General features: G+C 42.4%; 1 protein-coding gene across 1 annotated transcript in view; it reads right to left on the bottom strand.

Moving 5' to 3' along the window:
• Nucleotides 1-20,616, bottom strand: part of LOC109885759 (voltage-dependent T-type calcium channel subunit alpha-1I-like) — a 196,106-nt gene that overhangs the window by 110,242 nt on the left and 65,248 nt on the right. The window contains exon 4 of the mRNA XM_031811045.1: nt 420-579. Coding sequence (XP_031666905.1) covers nt 420-579 — 160 coding nt within the window. The remainder of the gene's footprint in view (nt 1-419; nt 580-20,616) is intronic.

Below are 20,616 nucleotides of genomic sequence, written 5' to 3'. Positions count from 1 at the left end.
TCCTTCAATCATCATCACATACACTGGAAGAGGAGGTCAGGAAGTCACACACACACATAAACACACACAGTCAACACACGGCCACGCACAGGAAAAGACACACACACACATAAACACACCACAGTCAACACATGGTCACGCACACGAAAAGACACACACACACATAAACACACACAGTCAACACACGGCCACGCACAGGAAAAGACACACACACATAAACACACAGTCAACACACGGCCACGCACAGGAAAAGACACACACACACATAAACACACACAGTCAACACACGGTCACGCACAGGAAAAGAACACACACACACATAAACACACACAGTCAACACACGGTCACGCACACAGAAGACACACACACACATAAACACACACAGAAAGACACACACACATACACACGCTGTTACTCACAGGGTGAAGTTTTCCTTGGGTAGCAGCGGTTCCTCAGTAGCCCCGCCCACAGCTGCACTCCGATGACGCCGAAGATGAAGAAGACGAAAGAAACAGAGTAGCAGGACGTTCCCAAGCATGGGGAGAGTGTCCAGGAGGAGATTCACCAGGATACGCATACCTGACACACACACACACACACACAGAGATCAGACCAGTACAGAGGTGGTTGTAGAGTTTTACTGCTATTATCACTGGAGCTTCCTAAGGACCTAGACGAGACAGACGAGACAGACGAGACAGACGAGAAAGGGGGATAAAGACGAGACAGGGGGATAAAGACGAGACAGGGGGATAAAGACGAGACAGGGGGATAAGACGAGACAGGGGGATAAAGAAGAGACAGGGGGATAAAGAGACGAGACCAGGGGGATAAGACGAGACAGGGGGATAAGACGAGACAGGGGGATAAAGACGAGACAGGGGGAGATAAAGACGAGACAGGGGGGATAAAGACGAGACAAAGGGGGATAAAGACAGACAGGGATAAGACGAGAAGGGGGATAAGACGAGACAGGGGGATAAAGACGAGGATCAGGGGGGTAAAGACGAGAACAGGGGGATAACAGACGAGACATGGGGAGTAAAGACGAGACAGGGGATAAGACGAGACAGTGGGGATAAGGGACGAGGACAGTGGGGATAAAGACGAGACAGGGTGGATAAAGGAGACAGGGGGATAAAGACGAGAAGGGGGAATAAAGACGAGAGGGGGGATAAGACGATAGTTACTTTTGAGACAATACAGGAATACAGCATATGTGTAGTTATTCCTAATGTAGACACAGTTCCTCCCTCCTCCTCCCTCTCCTCCCCCCCCCTCCCTCCTCTCCCCCCCCGCCCTCCCTCCCCCCCCCCCCCCCCCTCCCTCACCTCTCCTGCCCCCCACCCTCCTCTCCTCCCCCTACCCCCTCCCTCCTCTCTGCTCCCCCACTCCCTCCTCTCCTCCCCCCCCTCACCTACCCCTCCCTCCTCCTCCCCCCTCCCTCCCTCCCTCTCCCTCCCCCCTCCCTCCCTCACTCTCCTCCCCCCTCCCTCACTCTCCTCCCCCCTCCCTCTCCTCCCCCCCTCCCTCCTCCCTCCCTCTCCTCCTCCCTCCCTCTCCTCCCCCCTCCCTCCCTCTCCTTCCCCCCCTCCCTCCCTCTCCTCCCCCTCCCTCCATTCCATTCCCCTCCTATCAATTCACTTCATAAAGTGGAACCCTAACCCTCACAGTCTATTCAGCTCACTAAACAATTCACTTCATAAAGTGGAACCCTAACCCTCACAGTCTATTCAGCTCACTAAACAATTCACTTCATAAAGTGGAACCCTAACCATCACAGTCCATTCAGCTCACTAAACAATTCACTTCATAAAGTGGAACCCTAACCCTCACAGTCTATTCAGCTCACTAAACAATTCACTTCATAAAGTGGAACCCTAACCCTCACAGTCTATTCAGCTCACTAAACAATTCACTTCATAAAGTGGAACCCTAACCCTCACAGTCCATTCAGCTCACTAAACAATTCACTCTTCAATTCACTTCATAAAGTGGAACCCTAACCCTCACAGTCTATTCAGCTCACTAAACAATTCACTTCATAAAGTGGAACTCTAACCCTCACAGTCTATTCAGCTCACTAAACAATTCACTCTTCAATTCACTTCATAAAGTGGAACCCTAACCCTCACAGTCCATTCAGCTCACTAAACAATTCACTCTTCAATTCACTTCATAAAGTGGAACCCTAACCCTCACAGTCTATTCAGCTCACTAAACAATTCACTTCATAAAGTGGAACCCTAACCCTCACAGTCCATTCAGCTCACTAAACAATTCACTCTTCAATTCACTTCATAAAGTGGAACACTATCCCTCACAGTCTATTCAGCTCACTAAACAATTCACTCTTCAATTCACTTCATAAAGTGGAACCCTAACCCTCACAGTCCATTCAGCTCACTAAACAATCCACTATTCAATTAACTTCATAAAGTGGAACCCTAACCCTCACAGTCTATTCAGCTCACTAAACAATTCACTTCATAAAGTGGAACCCTAACCCCCACAGTCTATTCAGCTCACTAAACAATACACTATTCAATTCACTTCATAAAGTGGAACCATAAACCTCACAGTCTATTCAGCTCACTAAACAATTCACTCTTCAATTCACTTCATAAAGTGGAACCCTAACCCTCACAGTCTATTCAGCTCACTAAACAATCCACTATTCAATTCACTTCATAAAGTGGAACCCTAACCCTCACAGTCCATTCAGCTCACTAAACAATTCACTTCATAAAGTGGAACCCTAACCCTCACAGTCTATTCAGCTCACTAAACAATCCACTATTCAATTCACTTCATAAAGTGGAACCCTAACCCTCACAGTCTATTCAGCTCACTAAACAATTCACTTCATAAAGTGGAACCCTAACCCTCACAGTCTATTCAGCTCACTAAACAATTCACTTCATAAAGTGGAACCCTAACCCTCACAGTCTATTCAGCTCACTAAACAATTCACTTCATAAAGTGGAACCCTAACCCTCACAGTCTATTCAGCTCACTAAACAATTCACTCTTCAATTCACTTCATAAAGTGGAACCCTAACCCTCACAGTCCATTCAGCTCACTAAACAATTCACTCTTCAATTCACTTCATAAAGTGGAACCCTAACCCTCACAGTCTATTCAGCTCACTAAACAATTCACTTCATAAAGTGGAACCCTAACCCTCACAGTCCATTCAGCTCACTAAACAATTCACTCTTCAATTCACTTCATAAAGTGGAACACTATCCCTCACAGTCTATTCAGCTCACTAAACAATTCACTCTTCAATTCACTTCATAAAGTGGAACCCTAACCCTCACAGTCCATTCAGCTCACTAAACAATCCACTATTCAATTAACTTCATAAAGTGGAACCCTAACCCTCACAGTCTATTCAGCTCACTAAACAATTCACTTCATAAAGTGGAACCCTAACCCCCACAGTCTATTCAGCTCACTAAACAATACACTATTCAATTCACTTCATAAAGTGGAACCATAAACCTCACAGTCTATTCAGCTCACTAAACAATTCACTCTTCAATTCACTTCATAAAGTGGAACCCTAACCCTCACAGTCTATTCAGCTCACTAAACAATCCACTATTCAATTCACTTCATAAAGTGGAACCCTAACCCTCACAGTCCATTCAGCTCACTAAACAATTCACTTCATAAAGTGGAACCCTAACCCTCACAGTCTATTCAGCTCACTAAACAATCCACTATTCAATTCACTTCATAAAGTGGAACCCTAACCCTCACAGTCTATTCAGCTCACTAAACAATTCACTTCATAAAGTGGAACCCTAACCCTCACAGTCTATTCAGCTCACTAAACAATTCACTTCATAAAGTGGAACCCTAACCCTCACAGTCTATTCAGCTCACTAAACAATTCACTTCATAAAGTGGAACCCTAACCCTCACAGTCTATTCAGCTCACTAAACAATCCACTATTCAATTCACTTCATAAAGTGGAACCCTAACCCTCACAGTCTATTCAGCTCACTAAACAATTCACTTCATAAAGTGGAACCCTAACCCTCACAGTCTATTCAGCTCACTAAACAATTCACTTCATAAAGTGGAAACCTAACCCTCACAGTCTATTCAGCTCACTAAACAATTCACTTCATAAAGTGGAACCCTAACCCTCACAGTCCATTCAGCTCACTAAACAATACACTCTTCAATTCTCTTCATAAAGTGGAACCCTAACCCTCACAGTCTATTCAGCTCACTAAACAATTCACTTCATAAAGTGGAACCCTAACCCTCACAGTCTATTCAGCTCACTAAACAATTCACTTCATAAAGTGGAACCCTAACCCTCACAGTCCATTCAGCTCACTAAACAATTCACTCTTCAATTCACTTCATAAAGTGGAACCCTAACCCTCACAGTCTATTCAGCTCACTAAACAATTCACTTCATAAAGTGGAACCCTAACCCTCACAGTCTATTCAGCTCACTAAACAATTCACTCTTCAATTCACTTCATAAAGTGGAACCCTAACCCTCACAGTCCATTCAGCTCACTAAACAATTCACTCTTCAATTCACTTCATAAAGTGGAACCCTAACCCTCACAGTCTATTCAGCTCACTAAACAATTCACTTCATAAAGTTGAACCCTAACCCTCACAGTCCATTCAGCTCACTAAACAATTCACTCTTCAATTCACTTCATAAAGTGGAACACTATCCCTCACAGTCTATTCAGCTCACTAAACAATTCACTCTTCAATTCACTTCATAAAGTGGAACCCTAACCCTCACAGTCCATTCAGCTCACTAAACAATCCACTATTCAATTAACTTCATAAAGTGGAACCCTAACCCTCACAGTCTATTCAGCTCACTAAACAATTCATTTCATAAAGTGGAACCCTAACCCCCACAGTCTATTCAGCTCACTAAACAATACACTATTCAATTCACTTCATAAAGTGGAACCCTAAACCTCACAGTCTATTCAGCTCACTAAACAATTCACTCTTCAATTCACTTCATAAAGTGGAACCCTAACCCTCACAGTCTATTCAGCTCACTAAACAATCCACTATTCAATTCACTTCATAAAGTGGAACCCTAACCCTCACAGTCCATTCAGCTCACTAAACAATTCACTTCATAAAGTGGAACCCTAACCCTCACAGTCTATTCAGCTCACTAAACAATCCACTATTCAATTCACTTCATAAAGTGGAACCCTAACCCTCACAGTCTATTCAGCTCACTAAACAATTCACTTCATAAAGTGGAACCCTAACCCTCACAGTCTATTCAGCTCACTAAACAATTCACTTCATAAAGTGGAACCCTAACCCTCACAGTCTATTCAGCTCACTAAACAATTCACTTCATAAAGTGGAACCCTAACCCTCACAGTCTATTCAGCTCACTAAACAATCCACTATTCAATTCACTTCATAAAGTGGAACCCTAACCCTCACAGTCTATTCAGCTCACTAAACAATTCACTTCATAAAGTGGAACCCTAACCCTCACAGTCTATTCAGCTCACTAAACAATCCACTATTCAATTCACTTCATAAAGTGGAACCCTAACCCTCACAGTCTATTCAGCTCACTAAACAATTCACTTCATAAAGTGGAACCCTAACCCTCACAGTCTATTCAGCTCACTAAACAATTCACTTCATAAAGTGGAACCCTAACCCTCACAGTCCATTCAGCTCACTAAACAATCCACTATTCAATTAACTTCATAAAGTGGAACCCTAACCCTCACAGTCTATTCAGCTCACTAAACAATTCACTTCATAAAGTGGAACCCTAACCCCCACAGTCTATTCAGCTCACTAAACAATACACTATTCAATTCACTTCATAAAGTGGAACCCTAAACCTCACAGTCTATTCAGCTCACTAAACAATACACTATTCAATTCACTTCATAAAGTGGAACCCTAACCCTCACAGTCTATTCAGCTCACTAAACAATTCACTTCATAAAGTGGAACCCTAACCCCCACAGTCTATTCAGCTCACTAAACAATACACTATTCAATTCACTTCATAAAGTGGAACCCTAAACCTCACAGTCTATTCAGCTCACTAAACAATTCACTCTTCAATTCACTTCATAAAGTGGAACCCTAACCCTCACAGTCTATTCAGCTCACTAAACAATCCACTATTCAATTCACTTCATAAAGTGGAACCCTAACCCTCACAGTCCATTCAGCTCACTAAACAATTCACTTCATAAAGTGGAACCCTAACCCTCACAGTCTATTCAGCTCACTAAACAATCCACTATTCAATTCACTTCATAAAGTGGAACCCTAACCCTCACAGTCTATTCAGCTCACTAAACAATTCACTTCATAAAGTGGAACCCTAACCCTCACAGTCTATTCAGCTCACTAAACAATTCACTTCATAAAGTGGAACCCTAACCCTCACAGTCTATTCAGCTCACTAAACAATTCACTTCATAAAGTGGAACCCTAACCCTCACAGTCTATTCAGCTCACTAAACAATTCACTTCATAAAGTGGAAACCTAACCCTCACAGTCTATTCAGCTCACTAAACAATTCATTTCATAAAGTGGAACCCTAACCCTCACAGTCCATTCAGCTCACTAAACAATTCACTCTTCAATTCACTTCATAAAGTGGAACCCTAACCCTCACAGTCTATTCAGCTCACTAAACAATTCACTTCATAAAGTGGAACCCTAACCCTCACAGTCCATTCAGCTCACTAAACAATTCACTCTTCAATTCACTTCATAAAGTGGAACCCTAACCCTCACAGTCTATTCAGCTCACTAAACAATTCACTTCATAAAGTGGAACCCTAACCCTCACAGTCCATTCAGCTCACTAAACAATTCACTCTTCAATTCACTTCATAAAGTGGAACACTATCCCTCACAGTCTATTCAGCTCACTAAACAATTCACTCTTCAATTCACTTCATAAAGTGGAACCCTAACCCTCACAGTCCATTCAGCTCACTAAACAATCCACTATTCAATTAACTTCATAAAGTGGAACCCTAACCCTCACAGTCTATTCAGCTCACTAAACAATTCACTTCATCAAGTGGAACCCTAACCCTCACAGTCCATTCAGCTCACTAAACAATTCACTCTTCAATTCACTTCATAAAGTGGAACCCTAACCCTCACAGTCTATTCAGCTCACTAAACAATTCACTTCATAAAGTGGAACCCTAACCCTCACAGTCCATTCAGCTCACTAAACAATTCACTCTTCAATTCACTTCATAAAGTGGAACACTATCCCTCACAGTCTATTCAGCTCACTAAACAATTCACTCTTCAATTCACTTCATAAAGTGGAACCCTAACCCTCACAGTCCATTCAGCTCACTAAACAATCCACTATTCAATTAACTTCATAAAGTGGAACCCTAACCCTCACAGTCTATTCAGCTCACTAAACAATTCACTTCATAAAGTGGAACACTATCCCTCACAGTCTATTCAGCTCACTAAACAATTCACTCTTCAATTCACTTCATAAAGTTGAACCCTAACCCTCACAGTCCATTCAGCTCACTAAACAATCCACTATTCAATTAACTTCATAAAGTGGAACCCTAACCCTCACAGTCTATTCAGCTCACTAAACAATTCACTTCATAAAGTGGAACCCTATTCCTCACAGTCTATTCAGCTCACCAAACAATCCACTCTTCAATTCACTTCATAAAGTGGAACCCTACCCCTCACAGTCTATTCAGCTCACTAAACAATACACTATTCAATTCACTTCATAAAGTGGAACCCTAAACCTCACAGTCTATTCAGCTCACTAAACAATTCACTCTTCAATTCACTTCATAAAGTGGAACCCTATTCCTCACAGTCTATTCAGCTCACCAAACAATCCACTCTTCAATTCACTTCATAAAGTGGAACCCTACCCCTCACAGTCTATTCAGCTCACTAAACAATACACTATTCAATTCACTTCATAAAGTGGAACCCTAACCCTCACAGTCTATTCAGCTCACTAAACAATTCACTTCATAAAGTGGAACCCTAACCCTCACAGTCTATTCAGCTCACTAAACAATTCACTTCATAAAGTGGAACCCTAACCCTCACAGTCTATTCAGCTCACTAAACAATTCACTTCATAAAGTGGAACCCTAACCCTCACAGTCTATTCAGCTCACTAAACAATCCACTATTCAATTCACTTCATAAAGTGGAACCCTAACCCCCACAGTCTATTCAGCTCACTAAACAATCCACTATTCAATTCACTTCATAAAGTGGAACCCTAACCCTCACAGTCTATTCAGCTCACTAAACAATTAACTTCATAAAGTGGAACCCTAACCCTCACAGTCTATTCAGCTCACTAAACAATTCACTTCATAAAGTGGAAACCTAACCCTCACAGTCTATTCAGCTCACTAAACAATTCACTTCATAATGTGGAACCCTAACCCTCACAGTCCATTCAGCTCACTAAACAATTCACTCTTCAATTCACTTCATAAAGTGGAACCCTAACCCTCACAGTCTATTCAGCTCACTAAACAATTCACTTCATAAAGTGGAACCCTAACCCTCACAGTCCATTCAGCTCACTAAACAATTCACTCTTCAATTCACTTCATAAAGTGGAACCCTAACCCTCACAGTCTATTCAGCTCACTAAACAATTCACTTCATAAAGTGGAACCCTAACCCTCACAGTCCATTCAGCTCACTAAACAATTCACTCTTCAATTCACTTCATAAAGTGGAACACTATCCCTCACAGTCTATTCAGCTCACTAAACAATTCACTCTTCAATTCACTTCATAAAGTGGAACCCTAACCCTCACAGTCCATTCAGCTCACTAAACAATCCACTATTCAATTAACTTCATAAAGTGGAACCCTAACCCTCACAGTCTATTCAGCTCACTAAACAATTCACTTCATCAAGTGGAACCCTAACCCTCACAGTCCATTCAGCTCACTAAACAATTCACTCTTCAATTCACTTCATAAAGTGGAACCCTAACCCTCACAGTCTATTCAGCTCACTAAACAATTCACTTCATAAAGTGGAACCCTAACCCTCACAGTCCATTCAGCTCACTAAACAATTCACTCTTCAATTCACTTCATAAAGTGGAACACTATCCCTCACAGTCTATTCAGCTCACTAAACAATTCACTCTTCAATTCACTTCATAAAGTGGAACCCTAACCCTCACAGTCCATTCAGCTCACTAAACAATCCACTATTCAATTAACTTCATAAAGTGGAACCCTAACCCTCACAGTCTATTCAGCTCACTAAACAATTCACTTCATAAAGTGGAACCCTATTCCTCACAGTCTATTCAGCTCACCAAACAATCCACTCTTCAATTCACTTCATCAAGTGGAACCCTAACCCTCACAGTCCATTCAGCTCACTAAACAATCCACTATTCAATTAACTTCATAAAGTGGAACCCTAACCCTCACAGTCTATTCAGCTCACTAAACAATTCACTTCATAAAGTGGAACCCTAACCCTCACAGTCTATTCAGCTCACTAAACAATTCACTTCATAAAGTGGAACCCTAACCCTCACAGTCCATTCAGCTCTTCGTCCTCATAATGATATTCTTAGATAGATATTCTCGGTCCATATTATCTCATTATTAACAGTTACATGGCAGTGACTTGGCTTCCCTTGGGGTCTTTCAGTACCTAACAACATAATGACTGATTCATCTCTTCTTTCTGAACAGGCAGACACCAGGGCAGCCGTAATGGCCCCTAATAGAGTAGGAAAGACCCCTGGGTCCTTAGGCACAACCCCTAGAGAAAGAAGAGTGTGACGTCTGGCGGTGAAAGGAGAATGTGTGGATGAGAGACAAATGAACATGTAGAACAGAGGTTTTGCACCAATAACAAGGTGAAGTGAAGAAACAGAAAGAGGACAGGGGCTAGGAAAGGAAACAGAATGCAGTCATCTAAACGAGGGAACAGATGAAGAGAAATGGAAATCTGAAAAGAGAGTGCATGGAGATGCATGCATCAAGATGAGAGGAAAGACACATAGGACAGAGAGAGAGAGAGATAAACAGAACGAGAGGGATAAAACCAATTTGAGAGAGAGAGAGGGGGAGGGGGAGAGAGAGAGGGGGTGAGAGAGAGAGCGAGAGAGAGAGAGAGAGAGAGAGAGAGAGAGAGAGAGAGAGAGAGAGAGAGAGAGAGAGAGAGAACTCTCCACTGCTGCCTACATATGAACTCTGTTGTCCACACATACAAACATAAAATGTTTCTCAGTTGGTATTTCTTCTCTGAATTTACTGAAATGGCTTCGATGGCTTCAATCACAAGCAAACATATCAACCCACTACAAAGACCTTGGCTCCCATAGGATCCTATTTAATCCAAAACAACAGTTGTTTTGTCTATACCATTTCTATGAATAGAATAAGTAATGACCTGGTATTCCTGGGAATTAAAGCATGTTTGAAGTCATATTTTAATATTACTTTGTAAACATTAGACATTATGATGTTTGAGCCAATCAAATCGTGCCGTGGGAAAAAACATAGCCTAGACATTAAGAGTATATTAATTAAGAGTATATTCGACACATAAAATACCTGTCCCCATAACCCAGTTAGTTACCAGTTGTTTGACTGAATAGGGCCAATAGTCTCAAAGACAGTGATAAACGTGTCAGTAGTCCTGCCTCCATAGAGCTGCAGCCGTGCCACAGTCGCATCACACAGTCATTAAGTTAGCATTAGCCACGGTGCAACTACATGACTGGGAGGTATCCATGTCGGCTCTAAATATTGAGTGTGTCTGTTAACCGCTCAATGGCCGCATGCCACATATTAGAGCCCTGAGGGCAACAGCAACACTGGAGTTTATAGTCCGACAGCAGCAGTTCATTACAACTGGATGCATTGTCATTGAATTGAGTGGGAGAGACAAATGAAGGAGGGATGGAGAGGGAACAATGAAGGAGGGATAGATGGATGGAGAGGGATGAATGAAGGAGGGATGGAGAGGGATGAATGAAGGAGGGAGGGATGGAGAGGGATGAATGAAGGAGGGATGGAGAGGGATGAATGAAGGAGGGATGGAGAGGGATGAATGAAGGAGGGATGGAGAGGGATGAATGAAGGAGGGATGGAGAGGGATGAATGAAGTAGGGATGGAGAGGGATGAATGAAGTAGGGATGGAGAGGGATGAATGAAGGAGGGATGGAGAGGGATGAATGAAGGAGGGATGAGAGGGATGAATGAAGGAGGGATGGAGAGGGATGAATGAAGGAGGGATGGATGGAGAGGGATGAATGAAGGAGGGATGAATGAAGCAGGGATGGAGAGGGATGAATGAAGGAGTGATGGATGAAGGAGGGATGAATGAAGGAGGGATGGAGAGGGATGAATGAAGGAGGGATGAATGAAGAAGAGATGGAGAGGGATGAATGAAAGAGGGATGGAGAGGGATGAATGAAGGAGGGATGAATGAAGGAGGGATGAATGAAGGAGGGATGAATGAAGGAGGGATGAATGAAGAAGAGATGGAGAGGGATGAATGAAGGAGGGATGAATGAAGAAGAGATGGAGAGGGATGAATGAAGGAGGGATGAATGAAGGAGGGATGAATGAAGGAGGGATGAATGAAGGAGGGATGAATGAAGGAGGGATGAATGAAGGAGGGATGGAGAGGGATGAATGAAGGAGGGATGAATGAAGGAGGGATGAATGAAGGAGGGATGAATGAAGGAGGGATGAATGAAGGAGGGATGGAGAGGGATGAATGAAGGAGGGATGAATGAAGAAGAGATGGAGAGGGAGGGGGGGCAGCATCTGTTAAGTGCCAAGTTCAAACATAAATAAAAACAAAACCGATGGCGATATTTCACACCTCTTTTCTCTCACTCCTCTCTTTCTTCTGCAGCATCTCATCTTCTCCTTCGTTCCCCTCGCTCATCCCTCACTTATTGTCTCTATTCATCCGACTCCCTCTTTCCCCACTCTCATTCCTCCGCTCCGCTCGATCCATCATCGAAATAGCTAGTCATCCAGGTCCCTCTGCTTCTCGCCTCAGTCCATCCCTCACTTCTCTACTTTCCATCTCTATACCCCTCTCCTCTCCTCTCTAAACCTGTTCACCACCACTCTCTCCTCTCTAAACCTGTTCACCACCACCACTCTCTCCTCTCTAAACCTGTTCACCACCACCACTCTCTCCTCTCTAAACATGTTCACCACCACCACTCTCTCCTCTCTAAACATGTTCACCACCACCACCACTCTCTCCTCTCTAAACCTGTTCACCACCACCACCACTCTCTCCTCTCTAAACCTGTTCACCACCACCACTCTCTCCTCTCCACTCCCTCCCTCATTCTCTCCCTCTATCTTTTTCTCTCTCACCTTGACCCCTATTTCTCTCCCTCACACACACGCCTTCCTTCCCACTCCCTCTCTTTCCCACCTGCTCTCTCTCTCTCACTCTCACGCAGAAATCCCTTTCCACTACATACCTCTCTGCCCTTCCATCTCTGTTCCACTACATATCTCTCTCTCTCCATCTCTGTTCCTCTCCTCCTCTCTCCCCTCTCCTCTATAGGTGTTCCTCTTTTCCTGTGCAGAGTGGTTTGTTCCAGGGAAGGAAGGAAGGAAGGAAGGAAGGAAGGAAGGAAGGAAGGAAGGAAGGAAGGAAGGAAGGAAGGAAGGAAGGAAGGAAGGAAGGAAGGAAGGAAGGAAGGAAGGAAGGAAGGAAGGAAGGAAGGAAGGAAGGAAGGAAGGAAGGAAGGAAGGAAGGAAGGAAAAGGAGTAACTACTATATTTCATTCTGAGAGAGATGGATCTGACTCAGTGGAGAATTGAAAGGGGGTGGGAGAAAGACGAGAAGAGAAAGAGAGAGAGAGAGAGAGAGAGATATAGAGATAGAGAGAGAGAGAGAGAGAGAGAGAGAGAGAGAGAGAGAGAGAGAGAGAGTGAGATATAGAGATAGAGAGAGAGAGAGAGAGAGAGAGAGAGAGAGAAAGAGAGAGATATTAGACAATGGGGTGGCTGTTCCTACTCAATGCTCTGATCACCAGGAACATCTGGAAGGGGAGAGGACATAGGAACATTCTAACTAGGGAATAATCCACTAGAGAGGACTATAATCTGTACAGTAGTTAGAAAGACTGCTGTTTAATCCCTTACTATCTCTCCCTCTATTGTACAACTCATGCCCTTTCCTCCTCTCTTCTTCTGGTCTGTCTCTTCTATTCTCTCGCCCTCACTCCCGTCTCTCATCACACTTTCCCACAGAGGACACACACCAAACACACACCTAGTACCCATGAAGACACAAAAAACACACACCTAGAAACCGTGAAGACACACACACAAGAGAAATGAGCCAGCCATTATGGATGTAGCTGTATTATGAATAGGACAGGTTTGGTTGTAGCATCACACTTGAGAATGAAGCAAAGCAACATTAACTCAAGTATCATCGCATCCAACTGAGAGGCCACTCAATGGTTCTCACAATGAATAGCTGTGTGTGTGTATGTGTGTGTGGGGGGGGGGGGGGGTGTATCTGTCATTGGAAGAGGAAAATAAATTGTGTGATTGTGTGATTTCCTGGCACAATTTGGACTCAACAACTAAATTGTTTACTATCTCTGATCTCATCAAAATCTGTGAAAACAATCAGCGCCCTTGTCTTTTGGACCGTTCGCTTTCCGTAGAACAACTCAGGAAATAATAAGGTACTTATGATGCTGATTGGGTGTTGAAGTGGTTTGGGATGAGCTCTGGAACACACAGAGAGAGAAGAGCACGTAGCAACAGAGACAGACAGACTCTCTCTCAAAATCAAATTCAAACTAGCTTTATTGACATGAGAAAGATTGCGTAAATATTGACAAAGCATTATGAACACCTGATGTTTCCATGACAGACTGACCAGGTGAATCCAAGTGAAAGCTATGATCCCTTATTGATGCCATTTGTTAAAACAATTGAGACATGGATTGTGTATGTGTGCTTTTCAGAGGGTGAATGGGAGGGACAAAAGGTTGAAGTGCCTTTGAAAGAGGTAACAGGTTTGTGTCAAGAACTGCAACACTGTATCAGTGGATGATAATAGAAGAATGTGATAAATAATGGGGACAATAAAACCCCTACTACTACCATTACCACTGCAATCCCTAATACTACCATTACCACTACTATCCCTACTACTACCATTACCACTACTATCCCTACTACTACCATTACCACTACTATCCCTACTACTACCATTACCACTACTATCCCTACTACTACCATTACCACTACTATCCCTATTACTTCCATTACCACTACTATCCCTACTACTACCATTACCACTACTATCCCTACTACTACCATTACCACTACTACTACCATTACCACTACTATCCCTACAACTACCATTACCACTACTATCCCTACTACTACCATTACCACTACTATCCCTACTACTACCATTACCACTACTATCCCTACTACTACCATTACCACTACTATCCCTACTTCTACCATTACCACTACTACTACCATTACCACTACTATCCCTACTACTACCATTACCACTACTACTACCATTACCACTACTATCCCTACTACTACCATTACCACTACTATCCCTAATACTACCATTACCACTACTATCCCTACTACTACCATTACCACTACTATCCCTATTACTATCATTACCACTCCTATCCCTATTACTACCATTACCACTCCTATCCCTATTACTACATTACCACTACTATCCCTACTACTACCATTGCCTCTACCATCCCTACTACTACCATTACCACTACTATCCCTACTACTACCATTACCACTACTATCCCTACTACTACCATTACCACTACTATCCCTACTACTACCATTACCACTACTATCCCTATTACTTCCATTACCACTACTATCCCTACTACTACCATTACCACTACTATCCCCTACTACTACCATTACCACTACTACTACCATTACCACTACTATCCCTACTACTACCATTACCACTACTATCCCTACTACTACCATTACCACTACTATCCCTACTACTACCATTACCACTACTATCCCTACTACTACCATTACCACTACTATCCCTACTTCTACCATTACCACTACTACTACCATTACCGCTACTATCCCTACTACTACCATTACCACTACTACTACCCCTACTACTACCATTACCACTACTATCCCTAATACTACCATTACCACTACTATCCCTACTACTACCATTACCACTACTATCCCTATTACTATCATTACCACTCCTATCCCTATTAATACCATTACCACTCCTATCCCTATTACTACCATTACCACTACTATCCCTACTACTACCATTACCTCTACCATCCCTACTACTACCATTACCACTACTATCCCTACTACTACCATTACCACTACTATCCCTACTACTACCATTACAACTACTATCCCTATTACTACCATTACCACTCCTATCCCTATTACTAACATTACCACTCCTATCCCTATTACTTCCATTACCACTACTATCCCTACTACTACCATTACCACTACTATCCCTACTACTACCATTACCACTAATATCCCTACTACTACCATTACCACTACTATCCCTACTACTACCATTACCACTACTATCCCCATTACTTCCATTACCACTACTATCCCTACTACTACCATTACCACTACTATCCCTACTACTACCATTACCACTACTACTACCATTACCACTACTATCCCTACTACTACCATTACCACTACTATCCCAACTACTACCATTACCACTACTATCCCTACTACTACCATTACCACTACTATCCCTATTACTACCATTACCACTACTACCCCTACTACTACCATTACAACTACTATCCCTACTACTACCATTACCACTACTATCCCTACTACTACCATTACCACTACTATCCCTACTACTACCATTACCACTACTATCCCTACTACTACCATTACCACTACTATCCCTACTACTACCATTACCACTACTATCCCTATTACTACCATTACCACTACTACTACCATTACCACTACTATCGCTACTACTACCATTACCACTACTACCCCTAACACTACGATTACCACTACTATCCCTACTACTATCATTACCACTACTATCCCTACTACTACCATTACCACTACTATCCCTACTTCTACCATTACCACTACTATCCCTACTACTACCATTACCACTACTATCCCTACTACTACCATTACCACTACTATCACTACTACTACCATTACCACTACTATCCCTACTACTACCATTACCACTACTATCCCTACTACTACCATTACTATCCCTACTACTACCATTACCACTACTACTACCATTACCACTACTATCCCTACTACTACCATTACCACTACTATCCCTACTTCTACCATTACCACTACTATCCCTACTACTACCATTACCACTCCTATCCCTACTACTACCATTACCACTCATATCCCTACTACTACCATTACCACTACTATCCCTACTACTACCATTACCACTACTACCACCATTACCACTACTATCCCTACTACTACCATTACCACTACTATCCCTACTACCACCATTACCACTACTATCCCTACTACTACCATTACCACTACTACTACCGTTACCACTACTATCCCTATTACCACCATTACCACTACTATCCCTACTACTACCATTACCACTACTATCCCTACTACTACCATTACCACTACTATCCATATTACTACCATTACCACTACTATCCCTACTACTACCATTACCACTACTATCCCTACTACTACCATTACCACTACTATCCCTATTACCACCATTACCACTACTATCCCTACTACCACCATTACCACTACTATCCCTACTACTACCATTACCACTACTATCCCTACTACTACCATTACCACTACTATCCCTACTACTACCATTACCACTACTACTACCATTACCACTACTATCCCTACTACTACCATTACCACTACTATCCCTATTACCACCATTACCACTACTATCCCTACTACTACCATTACCACTACTATCCCTACTACTACCATTACCACTACTATCCATATTACTACCATTACCACTACTATTCCTACTACCACCATTACCACTACTATCCCTACTACCACCATTACCACTACTATCCCTACTACTACCATTACCACTACTATCCCTACTACCACCATTACCACTACTATCCCTACTACCACCATTACCACTACTATCCCTACTACCACCATTACCACTACTATCCCTACTACCACCATTACCACTACTATCCCTACTACTACCATTACCACTACTATCCCTACTACTACCATTACCACTACTATCCCTACTACCATTACCACTACTACCACCATTACCACTACTATCCCTACTACTACCATTACCACTACTATCCCTACTACCATTACCACTACTACCACCATTACCACTACTATCCTTGGTAAATGTATTATTTTTAGCATAGAGAGCAGCAGTCAACTTGAAAGCCATGGAGAGTGCCCTGTATAAGGTTACACAGTAGCATGGACTTTCTCTGCTGAAGTGCCAGTGTGGCAGCTGTCCGTGGTGCTGATGTTCTGTGGCCTATTGAGAAGAGCCCCTGATGGTGAGGGAACATAAAACACTTAACCCACTAAACACATTTTTTTACGCAGCATGTTAAGTGTTTGTACCATGTTTCATGAGCTGAAATAAAAGATCCCAGAAATGATTTATTATTGTTATTATTCTTTTCTTTTTTCTGTTTACATCCTTGTTAGTAAACATTTCTTCTTTGCCAAGATAATCCATCCACCTGACAGGTGTGGCATATAAACAATCTGAGTAAACCGCATGATCATTACACAGGAGCACCTTGTGCTGGGGACAATAAAAGGCAACTCTTAAATGTGCAGTTTTGTCACACAATAATGCCACAGATGTTTTAAGGGAGTGGGCAATTGGCATGCTGACTGAGGGAATGTCCACCAGAGCTGCTGCCAGAGAATTGAATATAGAGAATTATTTTGTTTGCATCCTTGTTAGTGAGCATTTCTCCTTTCTATACCATAAGCCACCTCCAAAGTGGTTTTAGAGAATTTGGCAGCATGTCCACCCGTCCCTCACAACTGCAGACCACGTGTATATTGCGTTGTGTTGATTAGTAGTTTTCTGATGTCAGCATTGTGAACAGAGTGCCCCATGGTGGTGGTGGGGTTATAGTATGGGCAGCCATAAGCTACGGACAACTAACACAATTGCATTTTATGTATGGCAATTTGAATGCACAAAGATACATTGTTGTGCCATTCATCTGCCACCATCACCTCATGTTTCAGCATGATAACGCACTGCCCCATGTCACAAGGATCTGTACACAATTCCTAGAAGCTGAAAATGTCCCAGTTCTTCCATGGCCTGCATAGTCACCAGACATGTCACCCATTCAGCATGTTTGGGATGCTCTGGATTGAAGTGTACGACAGCGTGTTCCAGTTCCTTCCAATATCCAACAACTTCGCACAGCCATTGAAGAGGAGTGGGACAACATTCCACAGGCCACAATCAACAGCCTGATCAACTCTATGAGAAGGAAATATGTCGCGCTGCATGAGGCAAATAGTGGTCACACCAGATACTGACTGGTTTTCTGAGCAACCTACAGATGCATATCTGTATTCCCAGTCATGTGAAATCCATAGATTATGGGCTAGGGAATGTATATAAATTTACTGATTTCCTTATTTGAACTGTAACTAGGACTGTTAAGGTGACCAAATTACATTTGATAGTTTAAGCACAGTAATTAGGCTTCTCCAAACTCTGATGCTGCTGCTGCAAACTTGCTAACTGCCTGGTACTCAGCACTATATTGTCCCTCTAATCATTCTAATGACATCAATGCAAATGTATTAAAACATCTAATCAAACACTTCAAGAGTGCCCATGAGCTCATGTTGCGCAACATTTCTATAGGATATGCAATTGCGTAAGAAAACAGTTTTGATGGCCTCTATTAAAAAGAGGAGGGTATCATCAGCTTTCTATAGGCTAGGTCTACTATATTTATTTCTCAACTTTCCTAATATTAAGCACATTGCTTCTCTTTACAACAGGAGTATAGCCTACCTGGCTGGCATGAAAATGAACCATGGGAAATGTGTCCTCCATTCGCTATTTAAGTGCATAGTCCTCCATTCGCTATTTAAGTACATAGTCCTCCATTCGCTATTTAAGTGCATAGTCCTCCATTCGCTATTTAAGTAAATAGATGACATGTATTTTTTCCCATGTCCCTGTTCTGAGACAGGTGCATGATAATGGTCCATTCTAAATCAAAACATATTTCACACGTATATAATTTAGTATATGTAAAGACAACTTTAAATCAAGAATAGTCTCATGGGTGACAATATTAGCCGATCACTTGTGAATGATCCCCAGGTTGAATGATCCCCAGGTTGAATGATCCCCAGGTTGAATGATCCCCAGGTTGAATGATGCTCAGGTTGAATGACGCTCAGGTTGAATGATGTCCAGGTTGAATGATGCCCAGGTTGAATGATCCCCAGGCTGAATGATCCTCAGGTTGAATGATCCCCAGATTGAATGATCCCCAGGCTGAATGATCCCCAGGTTGAATGATGCCCAGGTTGAATGATCCCCAGGCTGAATGATCCCCAGGTTGAATGATCCCCAGGTTGAATGATGCCCAGGTTGAATGATCCCCAGGCTGAATGATCCCCAGGTTGAATGATGCCCAGGTTGAATGATGCCCAGGTTGAATGATCCCCAGGTTGAATGATGCTCAGGTTGAACAATCCTCAGGTTGAATGATCCCCAGGTTGAATGATCCCCAGGCTGAATGATCCCCAGGTTGAATGATCCCCAGGTTGAATGATCCCCAGGTTGAATGATGCCCAGGTTGTGCATTAACGCAAGAAACAGCGCAACTTTTTAAAATCGTAGTCACACAACTCAACTAAAGTGGCCAAATAACTTCTTAAAATGAAGCACATTAATCCGCTTATAACCAGTGTAGAGCTTACATGGCAGACATTGGCAGCAAGTTTCTAGTTTGGGGAAGATCCTTTTCACCATAAAAATACACCTTTATAATAAAGCATTACATCCATAATCGCATTTGCCGTCAATTCAAGAACAGTGTTTTCCCTCTAATTGATTCCATTTAGGAACATTCACGCTTATAGCCTACTGCTGTGAGTGTATTACTGGGCTTATAATGTGAACAAATGGCCTAATAGTTTAACAAACATTTTAAGCTAAACGATCGACCTCATTGCTTTTAAACTGTTTTTTTTAATATGCGATTGGTTGTATTCATTTGGGATCTATCGCATCCCACAACTGTCCCAGAGTATGTTTGGAATATGTATTTATTGCACAGAAGGACAAGTTAATCGATAGAATAGGTCTACTTTTGTACTATGGGAGATAGTAGATTGACATAGGCTAGTGCGTCTGCTGTTCATTAGGTCTACTCATCTTGTTGGCTGAAGGAAAGTAGGCTGAATGTGGACAGTTCTAGCATCTTCAATATGTGCCTTGGAATTCAGTAAGAGGTATGTATATAACTGTCAATATAACTGC

This window comes from Oncorhynchus kisutch, unplaced genomic scaffold (genome assembly GCF_002021735.2).
Source record: "Oncorhynchus kisutch isolate 150728-3 unplaced genomic scaffold, Okis_V2 Okis01b-Okis20b_hom, whole genome shotgun sequence".
In the NCBI taxonomy this organism is placed as follows: Eukaryota; Metazoa; Chordata; class Actinopteri; order Salmoniformes; family Salmonidae; genus Oncorhynchus; species Oncorhynchus kisutch.
Note: the sequence above shows the minus strand (reverse complement) of the source record. Positions and strands in the feature narration are given on the sequence as shown.